The sequence below is a fragment of the Eublepharis macularius genome, chromosome 17 (assembly GCF_028583425.1).
Source record: "Eublepharis macularius isolate TG4126 chromosome 17, MPM_Emac_v1.0, whole genome shotgun sequence".
In the NCBI taxonomy this organism is placed as follows: Eukaryota; Metazoa; Chordata; class Lepidosauria; order Squamata; family Eublepharidae; genus Eublepharis; species Eublepharis macularius.
In genome coordinates this window covers 30,912,343-30,928,077 of record NC_072806.1, presented here as the reverse complement: position 1 = coordinate 30,928,077, position 15,735 = coordinate 30,912,343, and the positions used below count along the sequence as shown (strand labels likewise).

General features: G+C 43.9%; 1 protein-coding gene across 1 annotated transcript in view; it reads left to right on the top strand.

The window, feature by feature from the left end:
* DOC2B (double C2 domain beta) overlaps positions 1-15,735 on the top strand; it is a 164,917-nt gene that overhangs the window by 40,012 nt on the left and 109,170 nt on the right. The window contains exon 2 of the mRNA XM_055002054.1: positions 2,257-2,336. Coding sequence (XP_054858029.1) covers positions 2,257-2,336 — 80 coding nt within the window. The remainder of the gene's footprint in view (positions 1-2,256; positions 2,337-15,735) is intronic.

Here is a 15,735-nt window from a genome sequence, read left to right as displayed (position 1 = left end):
CAGCAGCTGTGGCTGGCATCTTCAGAGGTGTAGCACCAAAAGACAGAGATCTCTCAGTCAGAGATCTCTCAGTTTTGGTGCTACACCTCTGAAGATGCCAGCCACAGCTGCTGGCGAAACGTCAGGAACTACAATGCCAAGACCACGGCAATACAGCCCGGAAAACCCACAACAACCATCGTTCTCCGGCCGTGAAAGCCTTCGACAATACACCAATGAGGTCATTTGCAATGTCTTTTCTGCAGATCGGCATCCAATCCTGTGACTCTTTCAATTCTAACCTTTTGAAAAACTGAACTAAATTTAACCAGCTTTGGCACAATTACCCCCCTCCCTACACACACCAGTATCCACCTTTTTTCCTCTAGCATTCTGCCAAGGACTGGTTTCGAGCGCATGTTGAAATCCATGGGGCGTCTTTCTGCTTCAGTCAATAATCTCTGTGTGGGAACAAACAAGCCCTAGAATTATACCAGCAGGGTTGTGTGGATTTGCGTGGGAGCGTTGTGCAGGCACAGGGTTGGGAACAGGAGTTGACATTCCCTGGGCCCAGCTGTGTTTGTTCATGGAAAGCAAGTATCCAGTCCTCATGGTGTATCCCGGGGGAAGAAATGTTTGGGAATTAGGACGGGGGCATCATCCAGGAAAAAAGTCCAAAGCCAAAGGGGAAGTGGGCAAGAAGGGGCTTGCTGCAGAGAGGGCTGTGGGTAGGGAATGCTCACCAATTTAGAAATCAAAGCAAAAGAAGAAAGTGCCTAACTGGAATGTGACCAGTATGTTGAATGTCTCATACTGACAGGTAGAGTACCTTTAAATGGGGAGGCTTCGTGATGGCTCTCATAGCTAACAACCATTAATAAATCTGTAAGAACTTCAGATGGCATCATGTTTCTAGTTGTGGCCATCTTGGTACCTTCAAGAAGCCCCCGAGTAACACATGAGGGCAAAAGCTCTCTCCTGCGGATGCTTCCCAGCGCCCAGTTTTGAGTGATACGCTGCATCTGAACAAAGCTTCCGCTTATCTCTCTTGGCTAATGATAAACCTCTCTTGCTCCATGCATTTAGTTCCCCATTTTAAAGACATCCAAACTCTAGGGGAGGTTACAATTTACCTACGGCAGTGAGCTACGTATGTTAATTATTATAACGTCCAATCCTTCCGCTTGTGCATCTTTACTATTCTTCCCCTTCCTTTTGTCTCGATCTCTTTTTCTTGTTTCGTACTCCAGGTTGCTTCACAAATTTCTTCCCTGTAGGAAGTGCCGTTGGCATACCCAGAAATCCAGCAGCTGGAGAGAGCCAAATAGCTCAGCAAGACAGGATCTGGAGTCTGTTTGGCCTAAAGACTCCAGATTCTGCTTTGCTGCGTCTGTCATAAGCAGGGCTTTTTTTCAGCGGGAACGCGGTGGAATGGAGTTCCGGCACCTCTTGAAAATACTCAGCAATAGTGCGTGAAAATAATGTTATTTCAAAGAATCCCATGTGTTTCTTCCTCATTTCCCTCTTGAGAGTTCCACCACCTCTTTTCCCAGAAAAAAGTCCCTGGTCATAAGAGCTCAGCTTCCCCTAAGCATACCTCTGCTGATAAGAAAAACAACAACAACAACAACAACAACAACAACAACATTTGATTTATATAACACCCTTCAGGACAACTTAATGCTCACTCAGAGCAGTTTACAAAGTATGTTGTTATAATCCCCACAACAATAACCTTGTGAGGGGGGTGGAGTTGAGAGAGCTCCGAGAAGCTGTGACTGGCCCAAGGTCACCCAGCTGGCTTCAAGCAGAGAAGTGGGGAATCGAACCCAGCTCTCCAGATTAGAGTCCCACCGCTCTTAACCACTACTCCAAACCGGCTCTCTTCTAGTGCTTTCTCTTTTCCCTGGATTACTGTTTTCTTAGTTTTTACTGCTATTACATTTGAATGTTTTTATGAATTCTATTTGAAGATTGAGGATGGGCATTGTTTTTAAGGCTCGAGAGGGGGGGCAGGATATAAATATTGTTAAATAAATATGAGATTTGCAGATTTGAGGAGTCTTCTTGTACTGAAAAGTGGGAAATTCATATCCTGGTAAAAAAAAAACCATCAATAAATAGGACGTTTTTAATACCAAATAAATTTTGTGGCTCTTCATTTGTACTTTTTCCTCCTCTACTATACCATCTGATGTACATAGAAAGAGAACAAACAAAACAAGTGCCCTCCCCACCTTCTCCCTGAATCAACTTTTTTTTTTTAATTTCTTCCAGCTGCCCTGGGGACTTTAGACTTCAGCTTGCTGTATGACCAAGAAAACAATGCCCTCCACTGTACAATCAATAAAGCCAAGGTAAGTCTATAAATCTCTGGGAATCTTGTGGCTGTCCCTTGGGCCCATTCACAGGTGGCCTCCTGTTCATAAAGAAATGATCTGTAATGATCCCAGTCTGCTGAGATCTCCTGGGAATTGCTGCCTGGCAGTGAACTTTCATTCTCTGAGGTGTGCCAGATTGGAGGGTGATGGTGGTAATTCAGGCTACCCAACGTCTATTTTTTTAAAAAAAGTTGTTCCTAATTGAGTTTGTTTGAACCAGCCTCAAGACCAAAAAGTATGTCAATAGCTGCCAGTTAGTGTACTTGCACTCAGCAGTGCATTTATACATTTTTGAATGGGGAAAATCTCCCTGCAGCTAGAAAAAGAGTATGTCAGAGGCTGAGCCATTCTCCAAGATGTGCTAGCTTTCTGCATGTGGGGAGCTCCTAATACAGTTAAGCCTTCAAACATCTGCATCTTGAAGTGTTGCAGACGTACCTGTTCCTACACTGACTACAATTAGCCATGAAAGTGGAATGGAACCTCCACACGGCCAGGCAGTATACCTCCAGTAACCAGATGTTACACTCAAGCATCAGGCGGTTATTGCCTTCAGCTCTGGTTAGCCTTTGTTTATTTTGTTTTATATTTTTATTATTTTATTGTTTTATATGTGTTTATATGATAGCTTCATATTTTTTCTATTTTTATTTTGTTTTTATATCTTTATCTTTCGTTCACAGATTTGCTTTTCTGTTTTTTTTCTTTTGTTTTATGTAGATGTAAGCTGTATTGTTTCCCCGTTGTATGGTTTTATAGGCAATTCATATGGTATTTTACATACTGTGTGCATTACTCCTACATATACATATAATGCCTATTTGTTTATTGTACAAATAACATTGAAAAATGCATATATTTTACAAGAAAAAAAATCAGCACTAGGAAATAGAAAAGTGAAGGCTTCCAAGCTTGATTGGTTCAAGGGAGGGAAAAAGTCAAAATGACAATTCTCAGGTTAAAAAAAAAAAGCTGGGATGAGAAATTTGAAATAATTGCTGTCTTCATTGAAAATGACCCAGAAGGGCTTGTGCCCTGATCTCGCCTGGATCTCAGCGTGGTCTAAATCCACCGTGTCTTTGAAAGCCTGCCAACCTGAACGGGGACTTGGTAATACCTGCAGTTCCCTGTTAGGACAATGAGTTTGACAGGAACGACTGAGATTGATGGGAACAGTTGTGGGGAGGGGATAGGGAATGCCCCTCTCTCCCTGGTAACACTCTGGATTCCACACACACCCCGCCACCCTGCAATTAAAAAAGAGAAATGTAGGACGTTGTTGAAGAGCAGAACATGTGGTGGCATTCAGGGAGAGTGGGTGGGTAGGTGGGTGGATACCTGGGCCCCTCTCCAATCTGCAGGGCCAACAACGGACTTGTGCATCCAGAGAAGCGCAGAGAATTGGCAGCGGTATCTAGGAATGAGTAATCCTCCTGCCCGAGGTTCGTTCCTTAATTTCCCCCTCCATTTTCCTTCCGAGTTTTTCAACCCCCACCTCCTCAGTCTCTGGGAAAATCTGCTCTGACGGTTTGTTTTGAGTTGGGTGGGAGTCCCCTCCCTTCACATCCAGTTTCATCCTGCCCTTGTGCCAAAGAGCTCAGGCCAGAGAATGTGGTTCTCTCCATCTTAACAACCAAATGCTTGTTGTAAATCTCTTAAGTGGGAGTCTTTTGGGGCTACAGTACCCACCAAATAAAGTGAGGAAACAGATCAACAGGGCCAGACTAGTACCCAGAAACAGCCTGCTCCAGGACAAACCTAAAGGAATTAACAACAGAACACCGCTGGTTGTCACCTATAGCTCCCAGCTCAAACCCATCCAACGTATCATCACTGAGCTACAACCCATCCTGGAAAATGATACCTCTCTCTCAGAAGCCCTGGGTGGAAGACCTTTCCTTGCCTACAGACAGCCCCCCAACCTTAAACAACTTCTCACTTACAGCCATGAATCAGCTAGCAGAGTCACCAGCACAGGTACCAGGCCCTGCAACAGACCCAGATGCCAGCTCTGCCCCTATATCTACCCAGGGACTACAATTACAGGACCCAATGGCATCAACGACACTGTCTCTGGCTCTTACAGCTGCTCATCCTCCAATCTGATATATGTCCTCATGTGCCAACAATGTCCTTCCGCTCTGTACATTGGACAAACCAGCCAACCTCTACACAAAAGAATAAATGGACACAAATCTGACATTAGAAATGGCAACGTCCAGAAACCAGTGGGAGAACACTTCAATCTACCAGGACATTCCATCAAGGACTTAAAGGTCACTGTAGTTCAACAGAAACCTTTCAAAAACAAAATCCAATGGGAAGCTGCTGAACTGGAATTCATATGCAAATTTGACTCTGTCAAGCTGGGACTGAATAGGGACTATGAATGGTTATCTCATTATCGCAGGTAACTGATTTCCTTTACAGAGGCGGGGTCAGGGGAGTCCAGTGGCACGTGGTGTGGGCTTTCGGGGATCACAGTTCTCTTTGTCAGATGCATCTGGCGGGGAGGACTGTGGTTATCGAGGGCTTGTGCTGCAGTGGAATTGTATGGTCTTGGTGGTGCTGCAGAACTCTTTTTGATTTTGCTGCTACAGACTAACACGGCAAACTCCTTTGAATCTTTACACAAGCAAACTGATCCACACATCAAAAGGAGCTGTCTGCATCTCCGTATCAAAGGAGTTGTTTGCATCCCCCCTCTCCTCCTTCCCCCCTTCCCCCCCTCTCCTCCTCTATATTTGGCCAGTTTCCTTCTGCCCTCCATGCATCTGACGAAGAGAACGTGATTCTCGAAAGCTTATGCTACAATAAAATTGGTTAGTCTTAAAGGTGCTACTGGACTCTTTTTGATTTCACAGGAGGGTGTCTGTTGGCATCACTGCGTGAGTCCACTGCTCCCAGCTTGCCTCTTTCCCAGAACACATGCTTAGAACAGAGACTCAGGCTGAGAAAGTGGGGGTGGGTCATTTACCTTTCCTTTGTTTTTTATACCATTAGGTAGTCTCTCCCCCTCCCAACTGAGAAAACGGCAGAAGTTATTTAAAAGTGGGAGCTACCCACAACCAACTCCAACATGATAATTATTTACTCGACATTTGTAACCAGCTTGTCAAGCTTATAAATTGCTCTGTTAAATGCTGCTGATCATGTTCTGCAAACCATTTTTCTCTAGCAACTGCATAATTGGCAGGGATTCTTTTACTTTTTCTAATGCTTATTTCTTTAGGAGGTAAGTGTATGCATTTGACAAGGAGAGTAGCAATTGTGCTCCTCCTAGCAATAATACCCTGGGATTAGACTCCAGCTCAGAGCAAGGGTACTTACAGCAGCAAGGGGGGGAGAGAGTACAGAAACAGAGATGAATTTATAAGCAGGCGGAGGGGGTCAGTGATGGAGATGGGATTGGTGGTTTTCTCTCTGTGCCTCCTGATAGGTATATCTAGTGCTGTTTCTTCGAAATGAATCTGCACTTTAACCCCAAGAGTAGTGAATGTGGCATTAGACACCACTCCTCGGAATCCCCCCCTGTTTTAAATAAAAAGCAAGTTTCTAGCCATTATGAGTGCAAAACTCTCTATGAGATGAAAATTCATACACAATGATTGCTGTAACTTCCAGTGCCAAAAGGGTGCCTGAATAGTCTCAGTACTTGTAGAATCAGTCTTTGATGTTCTCCTTGCCCCCCTCCCCATGACTAGAAACCCTAGAATAAATTATGCAAAAATAACAAGCAGTCTGGAGTTAATCTAGGGGCCAAGCTACAAGTGACAGATGACACTTGAATGGCAAGTGAACAGACTCACGTGTATTCCTCCCTGTTCACTTGCGCTCCACTTGCGCTCCACTAGTGATCAAGTGGAGCGCAAGTGAACAGGGAGGAATACACGTGAGTCTGTTCACTTGCCGTTCAAGTGTCATTTGTCACTTGTAGCTTGGCTCTCAATTTCTAGTAGCCATGTGTGTCCCCCATGTGTGAATCAAAACTTCCACACAACAGTGCTGCAGAGGGATGTGATAAAAGTTTCTGCAGACCTGGAGGGAAGCCTCAGGTTTGCAAAAAAAAGATATTAAAAAATAATAAAGGGAAGGGGGAGAATTTTTCTTTAATATTAACTGTAATGTTTACGCTGCAGCAGGCTTCACAGAAAAACAAATGATGGGGTTTTGAGGAGACCTTGGGAGATCTCGGATGCCGTTTTGTGTTGGCTTGACAACCCAAGATGATAATGCTGAGGCTTTCTGACTGCAATAAAGTGCAGCAGACGATCTGCAGAAGGGTTTAATGCCCTCTCCCAGGCACTGGGAGACTCACCTGGCTCTCGATGCTTGGGAGAAGGCACAAAGCCCTTCACCAGGGCCGTTTCCACACGGCTTACCTTATTCTGCAAAATAGCGAAATCTCGCGAGAAGACGCTATTATCGCATCTTCTCACGTGATAATAGTGTCTTCGCATGCGATAACAGCATCTTCTTGTGAGATTTTGCGAGATTTTGCTATTTTGCCGAATAAGGTAAGCCATGTGGAAACGGCCCTGATTCCACACATCACTGTATTTTCTGGAAGTGGAGAGGGAGAATACAGTAGCAGGGAGAGTGGAGAGATGAGAGGGGAAATTGGGATCTCCCTTCTGTTCAGGGGAGGAAAAACTGAGAGGTTGGGAAATGGAGCCAGAGGGAAACCATAGCTAGAGGTCAGGGGGAAGTGGGGGCCAGTGCGGGTGGGCAGGATTTCCCCAGTCCGGGATGTCAGGATTCATCCCCTTCTTGTTATGCCTAATCACCGAAGCTGCATAATGCATGCTTCTTAGAGAATTCCACTATTTTTGCTTCTTTGTTTTATCTCACATGTGCACCCTCATACAAAACTATTTGCAAAGTGGTAGCATAATCTAACTCTGAGTGAAGTGCTTCTAGAAACAGACAGCATAAGACTCTCACTGCACAGCAAAATGATACAAAAGGCAGAAACCCAGAGGTGGGAGGAATATCTCTTTATCACTACGCTGATTCTCTTCCTTGGGGAAATTTCAGTTAATAAAAGCTTTTGGTTGCATTTAATTTTTTCCTGGGTTGAACAACTGTTCCCTGTTCTCTGTCTTAATATATTCTTTTCAACACTTTTAGTTCTCTTTGGCTTTGTACTGTAGCTGTGTCTATATTGTATCCACACGCTGTGTGGTTTTTATATACAGTTTTTGCATACCAAGAATGGTATTTATGCAAATAATCTAGTATAATGCTGTTTTATTGGTACCCAGACAATGCTGGAATATGTGTACATTTGACAAGGAAAGTTCAGAAAGAGAAACAAGAATTAAGAATCCTGGGTTTGGTTTGATTGAGGGCAAAGCAAAATCAAAGTGGATTTTCAGGCCACAGGCAGCAAACTTAAGAAATATGAAATTATCCATAGTCCTACCAAATTCCACCAAAATAGACAAACTTCTTCAGTAAGAGCAAGTGGTAGATCCACAACCTTCTTACAATTGTTTCTATCCCTGACCTTAACTCAAGTTCGACTATCTTAATAACAACAGCAACAACAACAGTAAACTGCACTTATATACCGCTCTTCTAGACAAATTACTGCCCCACCCAGAGCGGTGAACAAGTTAGTGTTATTATTATCCCTACAATGCAGCTGGGGAGCTGGGATTGAAAGGAGTGGCTGACCCAAGGCCATCTACTGAGCTCATGGCAGTAGTGGGATTTGAACCAGTAGAGTGCTGATTCGCAGCCAAACCACTTAACCACTGTGCTATAGCAACTCTTGAGAAGTGACCCGGCGTCTCTGTTTTTTAAGACCCTTGTGCTTTGCCATGTGCTGGTCTGGGGTATCCAAAAGTCTATTTCCCCCTAATAAAGCTACCGAACTTGGCCGTTTTCACACTGCTTACCGGCCACGGAATATTGCGCCGAGCTCCCGGAACGACAGCATCTTCCTGGTGCGGTTGTGGAAATCGTGCCAGGAAGACGCTGTCGTTCCGGGAGCTCGGCGCGATGTTCCGTGGCTGGTAAGCAGTGTGAAAACGGCCCTTATTGAAAATTTTTATATCCCACTGTGTTTAGATGTCTTCCAAAGGGGTTTCTGCAGAACCCAATAAAAAACAATCAATAAAGAGCAATCCATAATAAACCAATGCCAGCAGCATAAAGCAATGAAGTGTCTCATGAGTTATGCGCTGCTGGAGCTGTGGAATAACATGGCATGCAAACTGATATGGTTGATCTGGCAGGTTTCTTCCCTAATGGCAGCTCCTTGCTTTGGGGAAAAGCGCTATCATTAGAGGAAAAGACCTCTGGGAACTGGCCCATACATTCACATAGCACATGTATACATACAACAGGAAAATGTTACCTTGAAGTATGTGGTGGTGCTAGAGAGTGCCTTCAAATCACAGCAGTTGCACAGTGACATGGTGTGTGTGTAGGGGGGTGCATTTCGTGGCAAGAGACTAACAGAGAGAGTTTGTCATTGCCTGCCTCTGCAACCCTGGTCTTCTTTGGAGGTCTTCCATCCAGTTAGTAACTGAGGCTGACGCTGCTTAACTTCCAAGATCTGACAAGATTGGGCTTGCCTGGGCTATCCAGGCCAGGGCCACTTTGAAATATAGTAAAGAATCCAGTGGCACCTTTAAGACTAACCAACTTTATTGTGGCATAAGCTTTCGAGAATCACAGCTCTCTTCATCAGATGCACGTTGCATCTGACGAAGAGAGCTGTGGTTTGCGAAAGCTTATGTTACAATAAAGTTGGTTAGTCTTAAAGGTGCTACTGGATTCTTTACTATTTCGCAACTACAGACTAATGTGGCTAACTCCTCTGGATCTTGAAATATAGATCCCTCTGTTTATTATTTTCCCCCTTAAGTGTGAAACCTATGGGCAAAGTTTATGCCAAGCCCTGCTTCTTCTTTTAACCTTGACTGAAATTTGGTTGCACCGATGACATGGGTCCAGAGGTTAGGTACTAGGCACCAGTTGGCAGTCCCTATGCATTCAAAGTAACCAGGGCTGCATAACAGCCATTCTCCCCCAATAGATTTCTGTGCCAGTTTTGCCTGTTACACGTGGACCTGGGAGGAGGCACCAGGAAATCTTGTAGACAGGGGTTGAGCCCCAGTCTTGAAAGCGGCCTCGATAGAGTTGAGAAAAGAACTTGTGAGTATTTTTGCACCATTTCCTTCGCCCCCTTTTTTTGGTTCACACTAAATAAAGAAAATGACTGCAACAGCTCATTCATATTTCTAGGATCTAACTGGCAAAAGACCTTCTCAACAAGGAATTCCAGTGCAGGCAAGCTAAACTGGTGACCTCCCTCCGTTTACTTGATTGAGAGGGCACACGTCAGTGTCTTGAATAGGTGATTTCTAGGGGCCAGATTGCTAGGGGGTGTGTGTATAGTAGGTGCGTGGGGGAAATCTGTCCCCTGATATCCTGCGTAAGGAGGATCTGATCCCCTCGTTCAGGTGACCAAACTGTCCGTTGCTGGTGTAGTGTGTTCCTAACCTGATAGTAGCTGCATTTTTTAAAAACTGAGCACACAAAGCTGCCTTATACTGGTCTATCAAAGTCAATATTGCCTGCTCTGGCTGGCAGCAACTCTTCAGGGTCACTGGCTGAGGTCTTTCACATCACCTGCTACCTGTCCTTTTAAATGTAGGTGCTGGGGATTGAACCAGAGACCTGTCAGTCCCTGGCAGGTAGATCCCTCAGCCCCTCCACAGTGAACACACATTGGTTCCAGCAGATAAAGCTTTATTAGAATCCGTACAGTTCAGGTCTGAACTCCATCACGGAGTTTGACAAAAGTGTCAATTCAGATCAGGCAATCTGTGTTATACTTAATTTTCCCGTGCTCCAAATGATAGGGTTTTGGCACGCAAGCTCACACAAGTTCTGCGAGAATCTATTTCGTTATGACTGTGCATCAGGTATACAACAACTTATTCCCAGCATCTGGGGAGAGTAGCTGAAGCTGGAATTTAGACACTCCAAGGTCACGGCTCCCCGAGACTCGCACATTTCTCTAAGATAAGGAATGAGGCCCCTGCTCAGGTCCTCAGTAACATCTGCAATACAGTTATGCATGGAGAGAGAGAGTGCATATTAATTACTGCACATTAATACAGTGGTATGACTTTTAGCATAATGAAACATGACATCAGCAGTAAACAATAAATGTCAGCAAAACAATCATGGCATGAATGTAGACAGACAGACATGACAATACCTTCCGCACGCCAGGCAGATGCTCTGTCACTGAGCTATGGGCCCTCCTCTTTCAATTAAAATTGGAAGCACACGACATTCTTCCCCACGAAAAGGATGGAGTGGGTAAGAATTACTTACCTACAGACAGCCCTCCAACCTTAAATGACTTCTCATTAACAACCATGAACCGGCTAACAGAGTTACTGACACAGAAACCAGACTGTGCAACAGACCCAGATGCTAACTCTGTCCACATATTTACCCAGAAAATACGATTATAGGACCCAGTGGTGTCAACTACACAATCTCTGGCTCTTACAGCTGCTCATCCTCCAAAGTGATATATGCCCTCATGTGCCAACAATGTCCATCTGCTCTGTACATTGGATAAACCAGCCAACCTCTGCACAAAAGAATAAATGGACATAAATCTGACATAAAAAATGGCAATATCCAGAAACCAGTAGGAGAACACTTCAGTCTACCAGGACGTTCCATCAAGGACTTAAAGGTCACCATAGTTCAACAGAAACATTTGAAAAACAAAATCCAAGCTGAATTGGAAGCTGCTGAATTGGAATTCATATAAATTTGACTCAGTCAAACTTGGATTGAATAGAGACTCTGGATGGTTATCTCATTACCAGAAGTAACTGGTATTACATTCAGATTCATCAATGGAGGGAGGGGCTCACACCCAGCCTGGATTGCGCACTCCACCTCTTTCTTGACTTTTGCAAATGATTTACATCTATATGGTCCTCACTCCCTGCACCCTCTTCCCCCCTCCCCTCACCACCTATATATCTCTGGCCAGTTTCTTCATACCCTCCATGCATCTGACGAAAAGAGCTGTGGTTCTGGAAAGCTCATGCTACAATAAAGTTGGTTAGTCTTCAAGGTGCTACTGGACTCTTTACTATTTTGCCTGCTGAAGGGGCCACTCTTTCATTTATATACAAATCATCATGCCTCCTCCGAATTAAGTAATTTTATTGCATCGGGAGAAGTAGAGCAATGTAATTGCAACTGATGTAGGGCTTTCGGGGACCACAGTTCTCTTTGTCAGATGCATCTGACGGGGAGAGCTGTGGTTATCAAAGGCTTATACTACATAGGAATTGGATGGTCTAGCTGTTTTACTGCTGCAAACTAACAGGGCAAACTCCCTTGAAGCCTCACCCAAGCCAACTGACCCCAAAAGGAGATGTTTACATTTACTAGCAAAGGAATGTTTTGATTGCACCCTCCCTCCCCCCCAACTGCATCTTCTCTCTCCTCCCCTCCTCTTCTATATTTGACCAGTTTCTGTACTATGCATCTGACGAAGAGAACTTGATTCTCGAAAGCTTATGCTACAATAAAATTGGTTAGTCTTCAAGGTGCTACTGGACTCTTTTTGATTTTGATGTAGGGAGAAGTCAGGACCTCCCTCAGAAGCCTCCTGGGGAGGCAAGGCATCTGTGGTGAATCCAGCCCCTCCAAAATTTTGCATACAAAAACGGGCGTGCTTGAAACCACCCAGTTCTCTTCCTGAGGATCATTGCTCAAATTGTCAAACATGTTCTAGTACCACATGGCTGTAGGCTGTGCTCCATCTGTAATATGCTACGTTGGTTTAGTCCTCCTTGATTGAAATGCCATGAGAGTATCTTTTGGTCAGAGCTACATTTGGGGGGAAATGCAACCATTGTGCAATATGCTGTACAATATTGGCATTTCAAAAGAGAGTGTCTCAGGGATTGACACTACAACACACTGCCAGCATGTTCTTGCTACTGCCGGCGTGCCAGATGTTAACACAGACATGATGGAGATCTAACATCAAACTGCTTGTGCCTTTCGCATTGCCAGGGACAATACTTTAAAAGGCCTAGAGGAGGTGCTAGGAATGTGCAATAGGCTTATCGTGGCTCAAGGAGTGGCAACATTTCCTCAAAACGACCAAAGACTAGCCCTGGACCTAGAAAGCTCTCTGAGGAGATGAGTGCTTTGCTATCTCAGAAGTCTCTGAGGAAAGGCCCTGAATCACTCTGCCACCACTGCCCACATGTCCTTGTGAAGCCACTACAAGCCTCCATCAGGAGTGCTACCTTGTCCCAGACAACCACAGAGGCAGCGTATGAAATTCCACTGTGTGGTGTCCTCGTGTTGAGGCATGTGTGGGGAGACTCACCCGTTCGCCACCCAGAGATTTAACTTTTTGAGCAGAACCCCAATGAACGACGACGCTACTAGCAAATCTGGCTAACAATACTTGAATAAAGCAAGAGTCCAGTAGCACCTATAAAACTAACAAGATTTGCAGTAAGGTATGAGCTTTCGTGAGTCACAGCTCACTGAAGAAGTGAGCTATGACTCACGAAAGCTCATACCCTACCACAAATTTTGTTAGTCTTAAAGGTGCTACTGGACTCTTGCTCTTTTCTAATGCTATAGACAAACATAGCTATCCATCTTGATCTAACACTTGAATAAGGCAGTCCCAACAGATAAAAATTAGGGAAGGTTATGAATTTCTCATCCCTTCTGGTTTGACTGGAAATTCCCATTTTTCCTTTGCTGGAATTTGTACCATTTTTCTGTTCTCTTGTACCAAATTCAAAATGATGAAGTGGTCTCTAGTCCGTGAAAGTTTATGCTAGAATAAAAACTTTTTTACCCTTTGTTGACTGACAAGGAACAAGGGCTAGAAAATCCAGACCGTGTCCTGCTAAATAGGGACCGGAGAGAACCAGCAGGCAGCTTCCTTTGTGAGTTGGGGAAGTTTGGTCTCAGAGGAGTATTTAATTTTATTACTGATTCATTTCTCATAATATGACACCGCTTCTTCCTGTCATGCTACTTGGGAAATACTGGCTGTGGCATAATCAAAATCCCCTATTGCAAACCTGCTTTGATCTGGGCCTTTGTCATATTCTGTTAAATATTCTCTCTCTTTCTCTCCCTCCCTCTCTCCCCAAATCTGATTTCCTGTAAACCCTGATCCCCATGGCGGCTAATCTCTTTTTTAGCCTTGAAAATAACATTTGTCTTATCTTTCAACTATCAAACGATGTATCGTTCATATCCCTTTTAATCCTGTGGCACCTTTTAGTTTTGGATGTTGAGGCAAGCTGTACGCGATGTTTGCTGCTGTCTCTTCAGAGTAAACTCTTCAACAAATATCTCGTAAGAATGGCAGTAGAAAGGTTCCTGATTCCCTCCCCGTTCAATATTTGGGATTTATGAATTAAATTCTCAGACATATGAGATAAAGAACTGTAAGATTTAGGATCAAAAGTGCTCTCAAGGTTTGAAGCAACACCATTTTGATTTGAAAATCCCAGCTTCAATATCATTTCTCCCTTCTGCGAATCAAACTTCCGAGTCTTATTTTCATACCATTTCCTTTTTCCTTGGATTAACTTTTTCCTAATGAATGTGCCCATTTTACTATTATTTTTGTCTGTGAACAATATATGATTTCCAAATGACATAAAAGAAATAAACAAAAAATTGACGAAACAAAAAGAAAAGGCTTGAAAGCGTACGAGAGAAGGCATATTCGTATCTCCTCTTCCGAGGATAGCCTTGAGAGGAAATTTTAGGACCTTGGAAAGGGGAAGATGATGTCTTACTCCCTTGCCCCTCCCAATTCCCTTTTTTCCTCATGCTCCCCCCATCTTTGCAGGAGCTCCTGGTTTGCAAAGATGGATACATCACAAGAGCACCCAAATATTCTTAAAATAGACTCCGCCTCCCCACTGCAATGTTCCCAATTTTGTCATGTTTTTAGAACGGAAGTAGGGACTTAAAAAAGCGACTGCAATCTCTACTTTAGAATTGTGCAGTTTGCATGCCTGCAGACACCGTGAGATACGAGAGCTGCTAATCTGAGAGAGAAGTACCTTCATTAAATATGCCTCTGAACCCAATGCACCCCTCTGCGTGGGAGGCTTCCCGTTTGTCTCTGAATGATCTATTGTTCTGGTCTTCCACCAGCTTCCACACAGGGCCAAGTAATTCTGCGGTCATTGGGCACAGCTGGCTCATTCGATTGCTCTTGCTACAGAGTTGGCAGAAGAGACTGCATGTTGCTTCTCTGCCTTGGACATTCCTCTTTCCAGTCAGGAGGCATGCTTAGAACAGTTACTTGTACAGAAACAGAGCAATCAACTCCTCTAAGAGCGGAACCACAAGTGACAAAAGGCACAGGTTGGACACTTGTTGGCATCCCTCAAGATTTGATGGGAAATGTAGGCATCCTGGTCTTGCGGCTTGGCTCTTCGTCTGCTGTCCAATGGACTTTTCAGCTGTCACTTGTCCAACATTCCGCCAAGCTGCCTACATTTCCCATCAAAACTTGAGGGAAGCTGACAAGTGTCCAACCTGTGCCTTTTGTCACTTGTGGTTCCGCTCTAAGAGTGGCCAGTCTTACTCTGACCCTAAATTCTAGTACATCTTAGACTAAATAAGCTGTTAAGATATTAATACAAATGCTTAAAAAGTTAAAACATATATAAACATTAATATTAGAAATATTATTAAAAAACAAGTAAAATGCAGGTAAATAAGCATAAGTCATTAGAGGTAAATAACGGTGATTACATTTCTGAGTAACATGATGGTATATATATCTAATAATCGTGTTCTGCCGGTAACAGCTAGAGGTTCCCTCTTTTGTGGCAGTGTGTTTGGCCTCACCAATATCTGTGGCCTTTTTGGTGATGGCACCCAACTCGTAGAATGGCCTGCCAGATGAGGTCATGGGTGGGGGCTTTGTTGGCAAAATTTATACAAACTTGCAAAGGTACTCTGTTACAACATGCCTTTGGCAAAACAACTCAAATGATAGCTGAGCACTTTTGACCAATGTTGAATATTCATTTATTTACTTCCTTTATAGTCCACCTTTCTCTCTGAGACTCAAGACAGATTACAGAATTAGAAAAAAGTTTACATATACATAATTATATATTTTATTATCACTATTCTTTATGTGCTTTATTATCTGGCTTTTTCTTTTTTCAGTTCTTTGTAGAATTAATGGGGTGGGTCCCATGGATGTCCTACAGGCAGGAAAGGGCAGAAGGGTGACCAGTTCGCCTCTGTGCTTCGGCCCCCTCCCTCCCGCAACATGTAAAGAGCTCTGTGCTGAGCTGTTAGCATTTAA